Source organism: Microcebus murinus, chromosome 18, assembly GCF_040939455.1.
Source record: "Microcebus murinus isolate Inina chromosome 18, M.murinus_Inina_mat1.0, whole genome shotgun sequence".
NCBI classification, from domain to species: Eukaryota; Metazoa; Chordata; class Mammalia; order Primates; family Cheirogaleidae; genus Microcebus; species Microcebus murinus.
The window spans coordinates 55,939,030-55,957,729 of record NC_134121.1 but is presented as its reverse complement, the minus strand read 5'-3'; the positions used below and the strand labels follow the sequence as shown (position 1 = coordinate 55,957,729).

The following is an 18,700-nucleotide window of genomic DNA, read 5'->3' as shown; positions in this document are numbered from 1 at the left end:
CTCCCAAGCCCCTGAGCCACCCTCGGCAAGCAGCCGGCCAGACCCGGCCCTGCGGAACCCGGAGTGGTTTCCTGACCTGGCGCCACTGCTGCTGCTGGAACCATCGTCCCCCTCCGCCTGGACAGGACTCTACCTGTCCACAGCCCTGTGTCACTTCCTGGAAGAAGCCTCCATACCCCAGCGAGAGCTGAGCAGTCTTGTATGGCGATAGGTCTGCCGGCGCCTTCTGTTTCCCAGTCTCGGGGCTTAGCTGCCTGCTGGCTGGTTGCATTCCTGTCCATATTAGTTTCCTTATTGTTGCAACAACAACTGACCACAAACATGGTAGCTGAAACAACAGAGCATTTTCTTGCAGCTCTTGTCAGAAGCCTGAGTGGCTCTCACCGAGCTGCACTCAGTGTCCGCAGGGCCGTGTTCCTCCTGCAAGTCTCAGGGCAGAACCCGCTTCCGGCCTTTCCCGGCTGCTGGAGGCCTCCCGCATGTCTGGGCTCACGTTCCCTTCCTCCGTCTTCAAAGCCAGCATGGAGCACCTTCAAATCTCTCTCTGTTTCTCTCTCCCCTTCCTCGGACCCTCTCGGCCCTCTCTCACCAGGGGCCTGTGATCACCCCGGGCCCACCTGGATAGTCCCGGATAATCTCCCCATCCCAGGGTCCCTAATGCGTCTGCAAAGTCCCTTTTGCTATGTGAGGGGGTGTATCCGCACGTTCCGGAAATTAGGACGTGGGCATCTTGGGTAGGGGGTGCATTACTAGGGGGAGGCAGAAGCCAGACGAGGACAGTGGGTAAGCAGGGAGAGACCTGAATGTGGCCGGAGCCGGCCCCCTCTGAGCTGGCTGCTTCTGCCAACTCAGCTTTGCCGACAGTCTGGGCCTCTGGCTCTCCCTGAGCTGCAGGTGACGGGGCTCCTTCTCCCCAGGGTATCAGGGACAGTGGGTGGCCCTGCAGCCTGTGCAGAGTCCCCCTGAGCCCAAGGAGGCTGTGAGCACAGAACCAGAGGAGGGCGCAGGCTGGAGAGCAGGTGAAGACCCGCAGTGGAAGACCCACAGGAGGAAGCTATCGGAACCCCCCCAAGGGCCGGCGCTGATTCCCTGAGCCGAAAATGTCCTGTGTCCTTGACTTTTGGACCCAAAGTACAATCCACATGCCCACTCATGGGAACACACACAAAGTCCCCATTGCTGTCTTAAGCCTCGGGGGTCTTGGTTATCTTCCCAGCCCAGGGTGGACCAGGGCCCTGTCCCACGCTGCAGCTTGGGAGTCTGGAAGGAGCCTGGCTTTGGAGTCACGCAGACCTGAGCTGTGGTCTTTGGGAAGCTCATCTAAGACTTTGAGCCTCAGTTTTTTTCGATCATAGAAGGGAAATAATAATAGCTCTCTTTATGGGATTTTGTGGGAATTAGAATACGGTGTAAACAGTGAACCTAAACCAATTAAGACCTAATAACTTGCAGCGGAGGAGGTTGGGCTTCTAGGCCCCACTCTGACATATACTGGCAGTGTGAGCTTCGACAGGCGGTTCACGTCTGGGCCTTGGTTTTTCAATCTGTAAAATGGGTAGAGCAACTGGGAAGGTTGCCATGAGGATTGAAGGAGGCCTTGGATGAGAAGCGTGGGGTGGTTTATTAGTCCTGTTATTGTCCCCAAGCCCCAGGGGTAGATTGACGCCTTTCCCTGGGTGTAGGTGGTAGAACTGTCTGACTCCCAGAGGCCAAGCTCCCGGGCAATCACAGAGCAGGACCATCCGGGCTGCTGCACCGCCGTGCCCTGCACTTCAAGTGGCTAGTGTGAGGCCAACAGCTGTCCCCTCCAAGTGGCATCTTTGGGACACAAAGAGTGGTGGAGAAGGTAGGACACACTGGCTCGTTGTCCCCGGGGCTAAGAGCCGGCAGCTGTGTGTGATGGGGGCCCCTCCTGAGCTCCACCCCCTCCCAACGCTGCAGCTCGGGAGGCTGGCAGCAGCCTGGCTTTGGGGCCACGCAGACCTGAGCTGTGGTCTTTGGAAAGCTCACCCAAGCTGGCAGGCCACCACTGCAGGGCCTCACGGCACACCCCAGCAGCACCTGGACAAACCTGGAGCCCCTGCCCCCCACGGCACCTCTTATCAGGGGCCCTTAGGAGTAATGAACTGGAAGAAGGGGTGGCACGGTGGGCCTAGGAGCAGGGTACCTGCGTCCTTGAACATTGAGCCTTCCCAGTGTCTTACCTGGAGCAGGTATGTGTGCACCGGCAGACACATCCTTTATCTCATGGAAGTCAGGCACCCCCCACCCCCGTGTACTTCTCACTCGCCCTCTGTCCCCCAGGGACGAGGTGTGCGTTCGTCCTGCCCCGGTGCAGAATCTGGGGCTCAGACAGGTGATTATAGACTGGCGACTGACAAAGGATTTGAACCCTGGCCTGCCTGATGCCACAGTCCTCACCCTTTCCACAAACGCAGGGTGCCCGGGTGTGGCAGGTGCTCGAGATAAAAGGGAGGCGGGCATGGCCGCACTCTGCCCAGCAAAGCACCGGCTGCCATTGATCCAAGGCCAGGGGACGGGAGCCATGACCTGGCCGGGCCCTGCAGCCAGAGAATTCCAAAGCTCCCCCCACCCCCACCCCGGCTTTTCAGAGCAGTGCATTTATAAAGGGAAGGAGCCGTATGGTGATGATTCAGGAGATTTGCAGCCAGAGATAAATGAGAGCCTCATAATGATGGTGATTAAAAATTAACGCCACTGTTTGTGCAGCGATCTGGGTGCCCACTTTGCACCCATGAATTAATTGACAAATGGAAACACCAGTGCTTGGGTTAATAAGCTCCAGGGCACAGAAGAGCAGACTGAGGTTCCAGAGGGGACATCCCAGGACTGGGGCGCCACCTTCTGCCTCTGCCTCTGTGCAGTGGGGGTGCGGGTCACCTCGAGAGCCATGAGGCGGGAGAGACGGGGCACCTCCCCCGACTCACAGAGAAGACTCTGCAGTCGCCACTCCTCCGCTTTCCAGTCTGCTCACCTGTCAAGGGGCGAGGTCTTCTGAAACTAAATTTCCAAGTGAGAAGGTGTCCTAGTGTCCTTGGGCCGCTGTGACAAATGACCACAAACATGGTGGCCGAAACCAGCGCAAATTTATTCTGTCACATCCTGGAGGCTAGAAGCCTGAGGTCAAGGTGTCATCAGGGTTGGTTTTTTTCAGGAGGGGGATCTGTCCCGAGTCTCTCTGTTGGTTTCTGGTGGTGGCCGGCAGTCCTTGGGGGTCCACGGTACCCGTGTAACCCGTCTCCGTCTCTGTCTTCACATGGCCTCTCTGTGTCCCTTCTGTGTCTGTGTGTCTCAATACCTCTTCCCTTTCTCTTACAAGGACACCAGTTATTGGGTTCAGGACTCGGCCTAGTCCCAGGGTGATCTCATGTTGAGCTCGTTGGCCGAATGACACCTGCAAAGACCCTGTTTCCGACAGTCACGTTCACAGGTACGAGCATCAGGACTTGGGCTTTCTGGGGCAGCCAGTTCAGTGCACCACAGAAGTCATGTCGAATAAGCAAAAGCCATGAACACAAGGTGCCGTCCTTCTTGTGCCAAACTGACGACGAGCCACCCGGAGCAGGGACTCCACCCTCGGCTGTCCAGGCACCTAGAAGTGGAACGGGGAGCCCAGGAGGAGGGTGGGACCTTGACCAGGAGAGCGGGTAGGGGTCTCCTTCATGCTCACCGTGAACCTTGGGGGCCACCAGAGGCCCAGAAAGCACCCTCAGGCTGCATCCCCAGGGCTCTAATTATTGTTTTGTAACCATCCTCTAGGCAGCGTCCTGCCCCGACTTCCCCTCACTCCCCTCCCGGGGGCTGTGTGCTGCTCTCCTCCTCCGAGCCCTTGAGAGGGGGGGCTCCCGGGAGGTCCCCTCCCGGCTCTCCAGCCTGGCCAGCTCCACTCCTCTAGCCCTGCTTCTGCAAAAACAAACCGCGACCATCTCCGAGCCTTGCCCCCTGCCCTGTGCCTTCCCGAGGCCGGCCCCTCCCCGGGGACACTCTCCCACATCAGCCCAGACGCCCCTTATCACTCTATGGTATCATTATGTGGTTACTTGCGTCCCCCATTTGGCTGGTCCATCCTCAAGGCAAGGACACGGTCCCCAGGACAGAGAGGTGCAGGGGACGGTCAGGGAAGGACGCCGTCAGAGGCCTGGCTTTGACTTCCCTCTTTATCACCCTCCGGGCCTCGTGCCCTCGGCCTCGATGGTCCCGATTTCCTCATCCAGCCTGCCCTGCCCGGCCGGTGCAGCCTCAAGTGAGCCTGTGTGGACAGACAGACTCATTCTCGGGATTACTAATCTGCGCACAAGAACAAGGCCAAGAGGAGCGAGAGGGACCCCTCGTCCCCACCCTCCCGCAGCCCTGAGTCCTGCCTCACTCCCCCGCAGTGTCGTCAGAGGCCCGAGCTTCTGGAAACTCTTGGATCTCTGCCTCGGCTCCAGGTGTCTGTCTCTCCAGCTATTTTCTTTTCTGGTCTGGAGTTCAAAAGAACAACAAATCCAGGAGCCACAGCCCCAGAAAGCAAAAGCCAGCAGGCTGGTTCACGTCCCCAGCCCGGGCCTGCAGGGCTGCCCCGCCGCTCCCTGCTGGGTCAGGAGCCCAGGAAGGAGGGCGTTTGGGTTCTGGTTCCAGGGACATCAAAGGCCAAGGCAACTCTGAGAACAGCAGCAGCTCCGGTTAGAGGCAAGGCCAGTTTGGGGCCAGAGCAGGGGCAGCGGGGAGAGGCAGAGGGGGGAGCCCAGTCCAATTAGAGCCCTAAAAAAATGCTCCTTTGAAAGCACTTTCAGGTGTCCACAGCCCTGCAGGCAGGGGTGGTGTAATAATAATAAAACAACATTTGCATAGAGATTTCGTTCACAAAGCACTTTCTCAGGGGTGGGGAGGAGCCGGGTGGCCCAGTGGAATCCTGGCTGGGAGGCCAGTCCGGCCTTGGGTTGGTTCCACCCCCAGCCTAGCTTGTGACTGTGGGCGAAGTAAACAAAGGGCTATTCATCCAACTATTTCCGATTTCTCTGGACTTCATTCCTTTTCCCCTTCTCCCTTGAAGAGCTCACTTGGGGCCCGTCACTCAGGCCAGACAAGGGGTGTCAGGGGTCCCAGAGAAAGGAGTTGGCTGGGACCTTATGGGAAGAAGTGGGGGGGCTCCCTCCCTCTGCACCCCTCCCCGCCCCATCCCCTCTGGCCCCCAAGCTCTGGCAGAATCAGAGCGGCCTTGCTGGGGTTGGCTTGTGCAAGTCTCCATTTGCCAACCTGTGGCTGTGTCTTCATGCACCACGTATGAGTGCACGCACGCACATGCTGTGTTCCCGTTTGGTGACACGCAGAGATAAGCAGTGTGTGGGCCTTTGCTAATCCCTCCCCACCTGAGTGGGACTTAGGTACACAGTGTGGGGGTGAGGGGCCCTGGGGCGTCTGCACCTGCGTGGGGCGGAGGGGTGAGGCAGGCGGGCCACTCCTGCCTGGCTGGAGAGTCACCCTCCAGTTGCCTAGCCACTGCCATCCGGGGTGAAGGGGCACGAATCAGACCCCGGCCCCTTAAGGGCCTCCGGAGAGCTATATAGGGTCCACCTGCGGGGCTCTAGCTGCTTCCAGCAGCCCCAGCAGGAGATGGAAGATGCAAGAGGTCATTGCAGGGCTGGAGAGGTTTACCTTCGCCTTCGAGAAGGATGTCGAAATGCAACGGGGCACTGGGTTCCTGCCTTTCCAGGGCATGGACAGTAAGTGGGGCAGGGCTGCCGCTGTCCCCCGCCCCGCCCCGCCTCCAGCCTTTTCCCAAGGCCTCTCTGCCCGGCTCCCTGATGGCGCGGCCCCTGCTTTCTTTCTCTCCTATGGCTGCCGGGTAACCCATTCTCCAGACGGAGAAAGAGAGACACGGAGAAAAGGCGGATTGAGAGGAGCCACACGGGCCTCCCAAGCTCTTGAGCTGGTGGCGGCCTTGAACCCCTCCGTCTCCTCTGTTTCAGAGCTGAGCCTTCAGTGTTGAGGTCTGGAGGCCTCCAAAGGGCCCAGACTTGGGGGCCCACAGGCCCGAGCCTGGGGGAGGGTTAGGTGGCACTTGTGGTGGGGAGGTGACAGGCTCTGGGGAAGCTGCCCTCTCCTTCCCCCCCTCCCCTTCCAGAGTCGGGCTCAGCTGTGTGCAACTTCTTCGCTAAAGGGCTCTGTGAGAAAGGTGAGTGGGCGGGTGGGGCCTGGGCTGCGTGGGAGCAGGGGCTCTGCCTGGCTGGGGTGGGGTGTCGGATCTGCACCTGGGGAGGGAAGTTGCCATGGGGCAGAATTTTACACTTGCAGGTAGACAAAGGACGTGTGGGTGGGTCCACCAGGCAGCTCACCTCCCTGTCTCAGCGGCATGTGTATTGCAGGTAACCAGGGCTGCCTGGGAGGGGACATTCCCTTCCACCCGCCCTGCTGGGGGGGGGGAGGGTGTCTACGTGTTTGGCCCGTGTGTTCCCAGGAGGCCCCAGGCCTCTTCTTCCCTCCTGTCTTCCTCCCAGCTGGGAGAGTGGCCTCTTCCTCACCCAGTCTTCTCCTCTGAACCGCATGGAAACTGGGCAATTGTCCCACCCATTCTTTGTGGCCCAAGGTAGCTCTGACCACAGTCTTTGAAATGCTACCAAAAAGCATCTCTCCTACCCCAGCTTTGGCAAGCAATACCCTCTGTCGAGCCCCTCTCCCCAGACACAGCCGTTCTGGTGAGACCCAACTCAGATACAGGGTTTCTCAACTTTTCTTTTGGTAAAGGCCCCTTAAAGTCTCATCCGTAGAAATGCATAGTTGCCTCCAATTTTAGGGGTTCCCAGCCCCCCTGCAGCCTGCCTATAGATCTAGGTTAAGGAATCCTGCCAGTGTGAATGAGTGTAGGAGCTGTTCTTGGGATCCAAATGATTCTGTCCCTGGAAGCTGGGAGGCTGGAGGGGGCCGGGCAGGGAGGACCGGGAGCCATGTCTGCCCACCTGCCTTGTGTGTTTCCGGGCCAACCCCGGATGACAGGGTGAGAAAGACAAGGAGCTCATTGGTCACCCAAGGCCCTGTGCAGCCAAGGCCCTCCAGCCTTGAACTGAGTGACATCTCCTCAGCTCGGCCCATCCAGTCTCTAGGGTGGTGGTTCGTAGTGACGTCCCCTTGCAAAGAAATAAAACTGTTATTGGAAAGTCAGAACCGATCAAGTCAAGGGCCAGGGGTGGAGGGTAGGGGCATTTAAGAACACTTTCTCCACCCCTCAAATTCTTCTTTTTTTAGTTTAGAAGTATTGTGGGGTACAAATAGTTTGGTGACATGAATCGCTTTTATAGTGTACCTGTCACCCAGATATTGTCCCTTGTACCCGTTAGGTAGTTTTCACCCATCCCCTCCTTCCACTGCCCCTAGGTTGCTTTCTGCTGAGTTTTACTTCCCTCTGTGCACCTGTGTGCTCATCAGTTAGCTCCAATTTAGTAGTGAGTACATGTGCTATTTGTTTTGCCATTCTTTAGATACTTCACTTAGGATAATGGTCTCCAGTTCCATCCAAATTGCTGCAAAAGGCACTAATTCATCCTTTTTATGGCTGAGTACTATTCCAAAGTATACATGTACCACATTTTGTTAACTGATGAACTGATGGGCACTTAAATTGATTCCATATCTTTGCAACTGTGAATTGTGCTGCAATAAACATTCATGTGCAGGTGTCTTTTTGATAAAATGTCATCTTTTCCTTTGGGGTAAATACCCAGAAGTGGGGTTGCTGGATCGAATGGCGGGTCTATGTTTAGTTCTTCGAGGAATCTCCATACAATTTTCCATGAGGTTGTATTAATTTGCAGTCCCACCAACAGTGTGTAAATTCTTTTCTCTCTGCATCCATGCCAGCATCTATTGTTTTTGGACTTTTTTTTTAACAAAGGCCATTCTGACTAGAATAAGGTGACATCTCATTGTGGCTTTAATTTGCATTTTCCTGATGATTAGTGACATTGAGCATTTTTCATATGTTTATTGGCCATTTGTCTATCTTCTTTTGAAAAGCTTCTGTTCATGTCTTTTGCCCACTTTTAAAGGGGACCACCCTTCAAATTCTATCAGAGACTTGGCCATGTGTGAGGCTGGTCCTGCTTAGAAACTTAGGAACTGGGTGTCCTTCCTGCTGATGACAATGCAGACTTGAATACAGGTGATAAAACAGTCAAATATAACGTTTCTACAGAAGATCCCTTGTAAAGTACTGCAAAGTTAGCTCTTACGACACTGTATTAGGTATCTGGAATCAGGAGGCATAACTTTTGTTTTTTTCTTTAAGCCGTGAATCCAACAGGCCTTGCTACTAGGCGCAGGGGCTGGGCTGGGTGTGCTTCGAGGGCTGGAGAGCCCGGCCCTGCTCTCCGGTGGGAAGACAGGGGGTGTTGGGCGCTGTGGGGGCACAAGAAGGCAGCTGTCCCGAGCCTGAGGCTTCCTGGGGTTTGCCCTCCGGAGAAGGGCACGGCAGGCAGAGGGGACAGGTGGACAAAGGTGTGTCCGTGAGAACAGCTGCCTGTAAAGACAACAGCTTGCCCTTCATGGAGCCCTGGATCCCAGTTCTAGCCCCCACTGGGGGGGGGCACTGAGGACTGAGCCCCAGCACCCTTCTGAGGAACTCCCTGGGGGGCCGAGCTGGGCCCAGCTGTGGGTGAGGGGCCTCCCAGCGGGGTGCTCTGCTGTCCCCAGGGAAGCTGTGCCCGTTCCGGCATGAGCGGGGGGAGAAGACGGTGGTGTGCAAGCACTGGCTTCGGGGGCTGTGCAAGAAGGGCGACCTCTGCAAGTTCCTGCACCAATACGACGTCACCAGGATGCCCCAGTGCTACTTCTATTCCAAGTTCGGTACGGTCCCTTCCTGGCTCTGCCCCTCGCCCCTCGAGGTGGGAGGGAGGGTTCAAGGGAGGGGGGCGCCCAGAGGAGGCTGACTAGGACAGGTGCTGCTTCCCCAAACCTTGAGGAAGGGGACCTGCACCCCGGCATCCCTGCCCTTTCCCGCCCCCCAGGGTCAAGGTGCACACCAGTTACCTCCAAAAGGGAAGGGAGGGTGTTGCCCTCCCCGGTCCTGGCTAATCACTCACCCAGACTGACTGTTGGGAGCTAAGTCTCTAATGAGCCATCGCTCAGGCCCAGGGTGGGGTGGGGTTGGGGGGCAGGTTAGCGCTTCCCAAACACCAGGTTTGGAGGGGCACTTTCACGATGCCTGTTGTACCCACAAAGCTCCAGTGCCACCATCTGCTCTTTCAACAGTCTTGCTATTTTCACTCTTATTTTAGAAGAAAACTTTGCATTGTTTCCATAAATGGAAAATAAGCATCACTTGTTAGAAATAAAAGGTAACTGCAAACGTAAAACCATGAGGTGCAGAAGTCCAGCCCCTGGAATTACCCTGCGTGGTCAGGTCTGGACCAGCGTCATCTTACCTCCCCCTCTGGTCTCAAGTCCTCTTCTTGTCCTTTTAACCAGGGGGCAATTTAGGGAGAAGCTGCAGCCGCTCTCCCCTCGTTTAAGAATGGAATCTGGGGATGTGCTTCAGGTCTCACCCTTCTCAATAAAATTCTACAGCTCGGCGCTTTCCAGAGCTGGAAGGAGCCTTAAGGATTTTCTAGGCCAGTGGTTTCCAAACTGTGTTCCAAAAAGAGTGACCTGCAAAAACAGAGCTGGCAGGATCCCCAGGGACGCTCTTGGCTTAGGAGGCTCGGCTTCTAGATAAGGCTCTATCCAGCTTCAGCCCCCAGCCCCCAGGCAGCTGTCCTCGTAGTGCCAGTGTGTGTGTGGGGGGGGTCCTGGGCATGTGGGAAGGAAGCAGAGCATCCCCTAGGCCAGCAAAAGCCCCTCCCAGGCCAACATTCCGTTTCCTGCCTGCCCCTGGGAGGTGACAGCGTGGCAGTTCCTGAGGGCTGCCACATGTCTTGAAAGAGGGGACAAAAGGTATCAGGAGCCCCGCTACCCTTGGTCATTGCCCAAATAAAACTCTTTCACTTAAAATGCCACTTACTTGGTTATTCCCTCAGTAACCCTTGGTTGGTTTTCGTTTGGGGATCAGATGCTGCAGGGAACGCATACAGGAACAGGACCAGGACCAGGTCCCCTGCTGCCCTCAAATATCTCTGATTAGTGCAGACAGACACGTAAACCCATTATTACAATTTGTAACCTACGGTTCTGTTCTTGTAGTAAATGAATGAATGTCTCCTTGTAATATCATTATCCAGGTAATTATCATTCTTATTGGATGCAAATTCTTTCATTTTTTTGTAAGGTATTTTTGGAGAGGTGTGGGAGCGGGAAAGGGAAGTTGAAGGGGCTCAGATGTCCCTCCAGGGCACCGGGCAGCTCTGACGGGCAGGCTGAAGGCTGGGGTGCTGCCGCCACCTGCTGGCCAGACCAGAAATGCAGCAACGTGCTCGGGGCTCGGGAAGAAAGGCAACACCGGTGTAGACGGCTTCCCATGACCTGCACCGATGAAATGGATCGAATGCTGACCAGCCCTAGGGGGTGATGTCCCTTTGAATCCTTAGAAGGCTCAAGCCCAGAGTCGGCACTCTGCCCAGTGCTGCACGCTGACGAGAGCAAATAAACCAACGTGACGTGAGCTCTCCCCTCTCTGAACACGGGCGTCCGCGTGTGTGCAGTGAGAGGGCTGGGGAAGAGTGGCAGGTTTGCGCCCTTGGGGACGAGGGGGACTCTCCTTCAGGTGGAACCTCGCCCTGCAGAAGCCCAACGTATGAAATAGATCTCTCTGGAGCAGCTTGAAAGCCGGCGGAGCAGACGCTGTGAGGCGCCTTTGAGCCTGAGAAAGTACTGAGCTGTAGACTTTGCAGGGGGACGGAGCTGGAGACGCCCGTCGGTTCTCAGCCCGAGTGAGGTGACCGTGGCTGGATCTTCCCCACGCCTCCTTCAGACCTTCCTTCCTAAGAGAAATCGAAGAGGCTCTTCAAACGACTCCTGGGTAGCCTGTGCCCGCGGGGCCGGCTCCGTACAGGAGACGCCCTACGTCTGAGGCTTGGTCTGATCCGTAGATTACCACGCTGGCTTAGTACACTGCAGGTGTCCCCCTGTGGAGTGTTTATTTTTATCCCTGTGCCAACTCGGAGCAGGACTCTGCTTTTCTTGGCATTTCCACCAAAAGGAACTGCTCCCCATAAGCTCTGGAAGCAGTATAGGATTTGGAGCAGAGAGGAACAAGAGGGCTTAGTCATGGCACATGCAACTTCTCCATTTAACGTCATAAGTGACCCACTCCTCCCTCCCCGGGAGCCTCCACGCGCCTGCAGTTCTGGGTCCCTGGTCCTGCCCAACTCTCCCGGATGTGTACGTCCACACCCACGCCCCGCTCAGCAAATGTTGCTGGGACCCACCCTTCTTGGACTGCAGGAAGGATTAGACATACCTGGCTGCCTGCAGAAGCTGCTGGCCACCAGAAGGAAGGCCAGCAGCTTATACGTGCAGGAGGGGCAAGGTCAGACCAGTTTGGGGAGGCGGAAGTGACCATAACCAGGAGCCCGCTTATGTATAAGAATGTTTGAATTTTCAGGTGACTGCAACAACAAGGAGTGTTCCTTCCTCCACGTGAAGCCAGCTTTCAAGTCCCGGGACTGTCCTTGGTATGACCAAGGTTTCTGCAAGGATGGTGAGGCCTTGACTGACAGGGAGCGTGGGGGAGAGGGGGGTGGTCGGGAAGGGGGCTCGGCAGGGGAAGGGCCAGTTTTCCTGATGGCAGTCCCAGCGGAAGGCCTTTCTGCAGTTCTCCCCAGGCTGCTGTGACACCATGGGCGTCTCGGGGCAGGCTTATCTGGGCCCAAATCCTATCTTCAGTACACATGACTACCTGACCTTGAACAAGTGACTTAACCCCGGGAAGCCCTTGCCACAGGGTTTGGCCCACAGGACATGTTTAGTTCACATGTATTCTCTTCTCTGTTTCTTTTACCCACCTTTGGTGTCCCGAGTTTCACTTAAGCATGTCCTACCTTTTTGTCCCACCTTTAACTGGTTTGCTGCCAGCTAAACCTAGGAGGCAGGGTCCCCCCTCAAGGTCCCTGTGCCCTAAGCACCCGTGTTTGTCCCTCAGTTGTATTGTTGTGAGTTCTTCGCACTGCTGGTTTTGGGGGTCTGGGGGGAGTGTGGCTGAAGGAGGATCAGTAGGATTGTGGGGTTAGCTTTCCTCAGCTGTACCTTCTATAGCTAAATAAATAAAAGGCAGCAAAGTCAAGTCCACGTCCACGTAAGTCCTCCCAGACACAGCATGTCAGTGACACTTCCAACCCCCGCAGTTTCAGGGTCTTGCCAGCTGACACCTGCCCCAACACGTTCCAAGGCTCCCTTTCTCTCAGTCTCATGGCTAGACATGGGGGCCTCGGGGCACCATGGAAAGGACTAGATTTGTGCCCCATCTAGTGGAGCACCTGTACCCTTCCGGGAAGCTTTCCCATGTGTTTTCCCTCTTGCTACAGCAGAGCCTTCTGGTCATTTTCTCTTTGCCCAGCAGGTCCCCTGTGTAAATACCGCCATGTCCCCAGAATAATGTGTCTCAACTATTTAGTTGGCTTCTGCCCTGAGGGACCCAAGTGCCAATTTGCTCAGTGAGTATGATCCTTCAATTACCAACTGCCACTGGAGTGCCGGGCCTGGCCTGCTGGATCTGGGTCCTTCCACGCCTTCCCTGGCCCGTGGTGGAGAGCTGTCCGGCCAACTGTGTTCCCCACACACTGCTGCCTGTCCCCTGGCCACCTCCAACCCCTCCTGCTAATGTGCGCTCGTGCTGGGGTGGGTATAGATCTTTTCACAAACTGTTCTAGAAATAAGAGTAGAAACATTTAACACCCGTTTCCCCCCCAGTCTGCAGCTCTCCCTCACTCCCGGGCTGGAGAGGGCTCCTTCCCCATGGGGTTCTGAAATACGAACTCTGCAGCGGGCTGTTGCAGAGCATGTTAACGAGCAGGGGTGGGAGGCTGAGCTGGCTGTAATTGTCTCTCTCTCTGCACTCAGTCCCAAGATGAATCTTTCATTCAACTCGAGTTACACGAAGGTGAGTGCAGGTCCGCAGGTGCCCATGGGCCTTGCCCTTTACTCCACACTTCTCTCTGCTCCTAGGAGAGCTTACTCCCCAGCACTGCTCCTGACGGACCCTCACTCCCCTGGGAAAGCACCTGTCATGGGGCACATGGATGTGGTGGTTCCTCCCAGACTCCCCTCCCACCTCTACCATCCCTGCTTCGGGCAGGACTTCTCAGCTGACCGGCCCTTGAGGCCGTCCTTCTCCTTGGCACGGAGACATGTGTGGCATTTGTGTTTAAACAAAACGAGGCCCAGCTCAGGACTTGCGGTCCAAAGCTGGTTTTCTGAGTCAGGGCCAGCCCCGCTTGAGAAATGGGCCCGCTCCCTGTGGAAACAGACATGCTCGTCCCTATGGAGACACACTGTCCCTGTGGATGGCAGGCGCTGGGAGCCTACACCAGGAGTCAGCAGACCACAGCCTGCGGGCCAACTGGCCACTGCCTGTCTTTGTACAGCTGGGAGGAATGGTTTTTAAAATGTTGGGGAGAAAATAAATCAAAAGAATATTATATGACATGTGAAAATGGTAATTCCAGTGCTCATCGCATTATTTTTATTTACATGTTGCCATGGCTATTCTGGAGATTACAATGGCACAGTTAAGTGGTTGCAACAGAGATCTGATGGCTCACCTCATAGAATTTAAAGTATTTACTATTTAGAAAATATGCACATATATACTTATATTTACTCTTTGGTCACCTATAGGAAAGCTTGCTGACCGCTGGTCTAGGTGACTGAAAGTTGGATCCCCACTTAGGTGTGACAGAGGCCAAGCAGGAGCACAGCAGACGCTGGGGCAGCTACTGAGCTTGGGGCCACCCCATGCTGGAGCTGGGAGGGCAGTGGCTGGGGGTTAGGTGGCTCCCGGGGGCTCTGAGGGGCCTCTGCTAGGGGTGGGAAGCGATCTGATCTGCCGGATGGGGAATTTACAACCCCCTTTCTACCTTTCGTTGAGAGGTATCCTTTTGCCAATTAAAACCGTTCCTAAGGGCATGTTGAACCCTGGTTCCACCCTGACATTCGACTGGGGCCCAGGCCCTCAGTGTCAATTCGCTGTGTCTGCAGGTGTTTCCCCATGCCTTCGCCATGTCTACAGCTTGTCACCCAGCCCCGGGATTCAGCCCCAGTGTCCACCGAGGGCTGGGGAGGGGGCTGACCAGAGAGCTAGAGAACGCATTTCCTTTTCTGTAGCACAGAAGAAAACTGCACTGGGGTATTAAGAGAGAACGGGCTGATTCTGGTGAACCAAATGTTACAGTGTGGAAAGTCTCAACAACCTAATCCTGTTTGCATCTTTAGTCATATAAGACTTTCTTTACAAGAAACCATTTTCTTTCATTTCCTATTCTGTTGCCCACTGAGTTATGTACACATAACATCCTTAAGAGTTGCAGCAGGGGACCGAGTTCTTGGTTAAGTGAAAAAATGTAGCACCTTGGATTTCTTTTTTCTGCTATCTTCTGGTTTATCAGGAAGAAAAAAGCCAAGATGGTTTTATCGTAACTTCACTCTCAAGATAGCTTCTAAATTGTTCAGAGCTTTGATTTCTCCATTCTGCAGAAGAGTCACATCAGGGTGACAGGTTAAGAGGCAGAAACTGACTTTCTTGCACATTTGATTTTATGGGCCTTTGAAAGCCTAGAGCCTTGTTCTCTGATCATGGTGCTGGGCATGAATATCAAGGTCTCTATTAGGCCTGAAATAAGCTTCATTTGTGAGCAGAATCCATTCAATTCCTCAGAAAGCCAGCTATCTCCTGTGGTTTCCTAGACCACTCAGAGTTTTTCTCTTGAGACTGGAATTTACAAAAGTCATGCCATTAACTTTTTCTCTTTTAGTGTCAAAAACCAGGCCATTATGCCAGTAAGTGCAACTGGTAGGAGTTATCAAAAACGAACCCACGGTCTGGAAACTGGAAGATCTTCTGGTGGAGATGTTCAATGGCCCCACTATGGGATTCTCTGTTCCAACGTTCCAGAGCGAGCTTGTCATGCAGAAGTAGCCTGCTGTCTGTAGGTTTCTTTCCTTTTATCCTGTAACTGCACCAGCAACTAAAAATACAATAGGATTACAGGCAGATGACTGTGGCAGGAATGAATTACCATAAATTGGAGGAGCAAAATGTATGTACAACCAAAAGCTGGAGTATACGGAAAATCCACGATCATCATACTCTGCCCGGCTCCTGTGCTCCTAGACAGTTCTGAGTGCACGTGGCAGTTCCTATACATATGGCCTCAGCTGCTACTACAAACTGGCAATTAAATCAAATGGTTTTCTTTAGCATGACAGCTGCTTCCCTGTATGGCTTATTTAAGAATATACTCTGTGCCTTATGTGGAGTATATGGGGCAGTAGATGGTACGAAAGAGGCTTATCCTGGGGAGGTGAGGTAGTGACTCGGAACGTTAATGGTGTACCATCCAAGCCATTATGTCATGGGGCACCAGCGCAACCTAATCCACTGGGAGAGGAGAGCCGTGGCCAAGCTGAGCCTTTCGGAGAAACAGAGAAGAGCATTACGAGGCAGGAGGGGGGACCAGCCTTCCACCTTTGGTACACGAAGAGACAGGTGCCTGGCCTCCCTACAACTGGAGGGTCAGAGGTTAAGGCAATCTAAAAGAATACAGCGCAGGAGTGAGATTTGGGGATTTTAATACCAGTTCAAACCACTCTGGGCTGCTAAGTGACGAACAGCACAGAGCTATGTAGAAAAACTGACCTCCTCAAGCCTGTTTCCTCATTCCGGAAAATGAGTCAGATAGCATCGCATCACACGGCCGTTACAAGGATAAAATGAGAAAATGCGTGTAAAGAACCTTGCACAGCACTTGGCACAAAGCAAGCACCCAAAGGCTGGTGTGGACTGCCGTGGGGCCTCTCCCTGGGTTCACGTTTGGAAGCTGCACATAATATGCCACAAGAGGTTTTAGAACAGTGGCTACTGATGAGTTCCCACCAGGTCAGACCTTGCTGGGATGAACAGACGTAAGTCTTCTAATCTTACCAAATCTCCGCAAAGTAGGTATAATTATCCCCAATTTATAGTCCAAAGGAAGCTGCAGTAAATTGGATAACTTATCCAGGCACACACTCACCCATTTCACAGGAAAAATTCTAGAAGAGGCAAATGATCAGCTCAGAGGAATATTTTTTATTTTTTACAAATACTTTTATTATGAAGAGTGGTGGCAGTAATATGTGAGTTCCCCATTAAGTGTAAAACAGTCTGCTGATAATACAACATGATTTATAGTAGCTAAATATTTTAATGTGTATTCGAAAAAAATATACTTTCCCCAGTAAACTCAATATTTCAGATATTATTATTCAGGACTGAACTAAAGTAGCCAGCACCAGGGTTAATCTACCTTACAGAAACCACGTGTGAGTTACAGCAGGGTGTGCAGGCAAGCCTGTACTTCCAACCTTCAATAACAGGACCTTCCACAGTAAGTCTTCTCAGGGGTGGAGGGTAGCCTGCACATCACCGTAACTCTTCTGCAGGATGGATGGGAAGGAGGTTATGGATCGCGTGTATGGATTCTCATGCTGAATTTCTATGGACATTGCAGGATGTTTGTGTAGGAATTCAAGTTGCTGCCCTGGAAGCAAAATCTAAGTATTGCTGCTTACCTAGGGAGGCCCTCACCAGTGCCACAGAAGGGGAAAGCATGATTTTAAGAGACAAAATGAAGGCTGTTGAAAATGGTAAATCATGTTAAAGGCATTCTTTTTCTCTCTGCTTTGTGAAAAGATGAGTAGTTATCCCCGCCTTACACCTGAAGCATAATGGCTTCTGCAGGTAATGAAGTCTTTCTTGTCCAATATTCCAGGTTTGAAAAGAATCTCTAGTCTCTCTGGATACAGCTTTTAATCTGCTGATCATATACATGACTGGAGCAGCTGTGCAAATGAACTTATAGAGATATTTGCATATGTGAACAAGAAATGTATCCTCACAAGGCAAGTTTACATCAGCACTGCAAAGCAGAACTAGGAGGGTATATACTCCCTGCTCACACTGAGTTTGTTTAGATCTCAGTCTCAGGAAACAATCATCAGCTGTCAGCTTATCTCAACAACTCTCTTAAACTATTTTGAACATTTTAAAAGGATCATCTCAACAACTCTATTTTGAAGGGATCATTAAAGGACTTGATAAAAGGTCTTCAATTATGTTCCCCATGCAGACAGCAGCAATGAGATAAGGGAGTAGGAATTCTTGGCACCAACCAATGTCAAACAAAAAGCCCTTTTCCTATTACTATAGGATCTCACCTTTGTCCTAAACTTGGCACTATGAGGCAGATATCCCTTTAGGACTAATAGATCATATTTTTTCTTATTAAGGAACTTATTTTCAGGGATGTAAAATGTTGTGATTAAGTTAAATGTCTTTGTGTTTTTGGCACTCTGATTCTGACAAACGATACCAGCTTATTTACAGTAGTGATATAAATGTTCTTGATAAAACATCTTGGGGGTGACAAGCTACTCCTTTGTGCTACCACTGTACTTATGGGCAGTTCGGGGGACAACACGGCACTGAGGTACTGGAGACACGTCAAGAAAGGCTTCTTTCACTTAAATGTGCCTCCTAATCCAAAAGTACTTTAGAGCAGCGGTCCCCAGCTGTCTTCACCACGCCAACACACAGAGGTGCCGCATTCCTCTAGGGCAGGGGTCGGCACAATTTTTCTGTAAAGGGCCAGATAGTAAATATTTTCAGCTTTTGGGGCATATGGTTTCTGCTGCAACTATTCAACTTTGCACGAAACAGCCACTGGCAGCACCTAACTGAATGAGCAGGGCTGTGTTCCAATGGGACCGTATTTACAAAAACAGGGGCAGTGGGCTGGATGTGGCCTGTGGGCCGTGGTTAGTCTGCTGACAGCTGCTCAAGGGGAACGGGAAAGAGGACACTGTTGAGAGGTCGCTCTCGTCTACCTTCTCCCCCTGAGAGTTCCCGATCTTGAGTAAGAACAAATGAGGAGGTGAGGAGAGAATCCCTAAGTGTCTCTCTTAAAAGGCATTACGGTGAACGGGCATGAAGCTCTTTCAAAAGGAGAGACTATTTTGGGGTCCCAATGAAGTTCATATTAATATTAAGCTAAAATAACTAGATGTAGAACTTTTCCCCTCAACCATGATGTTTTCCTCACAGAGAATTCTAGTAGACATGGGTATACAGCCAAATACCTTTCCTTAACCCTGAGAATTTGTTGCAGAATTAATCCCAGGCAAGGGATTGGGAATAGGAGAGAATAGGGATAGAAATAGGAAAGGGAGATAAAGCAGTAGATCCAGCATTCAAGTTTTGGGGAGAGAAGGAAGCAATGTGTAAGTAAATACACACTGGCCTTTGAATAGCACACCAGCTTCCCTGTAGTTTTGAAGGAGCTGGGACATAAGAGGCAATGACCTCATGTATTTTGGCATGAGGAGATCATGAGCAAAGCTGAGAAGGAAGTGTGTGTGATATAATCAACCCCGTGTTGGAAAGGGAGATGGAGGAACACTTATCCATCTACACTGCCTAGGTTCCATTTCCTCGAAGCTTGTTCTATCTGGAAGCATCCACGTCACTCTCTAGGGGCCAAAAAGAATCAGAGAGACACTGAATATTCTTATTCTGATG

General features: G+C 52.9%; 1 protein-coding gene across 1 annotated transcript; it reads left to right on the top strand.

Annotated features, from left to right (window-relative positions):
- The first annotated feature begins 5,561 nt into the window (after positions 1 to 5,561).
- Positions 5,562 to 16,728, top strand: CPSF4L (cleavage and polyadenylation specific factor 4 like). Its single transcript, XM_075994709.1, has 6 exons — positions 5,562 to 5,726; positions 6,128 to 6,178; positions 8,689 to 8,841; positions 11,534 to 11,629; positions 12,488 to 12,581; positions 16,635 to 16,728. The coding sequence occupies exons 1-6, from the start codon at positions 5,624 to 5,626 to the stop codon at positions 16,645 to 16,647; spliced, it is 510 nt and encodes a 169-aa protein (XP_075850824.1). The 5' UTR covers positions 5,562 to 5,623; the 3' UTR covers positions 16,648 to 16,728.
- Positions 16,729 to 18,700: the final 1,972 nt, after the last annotated feature.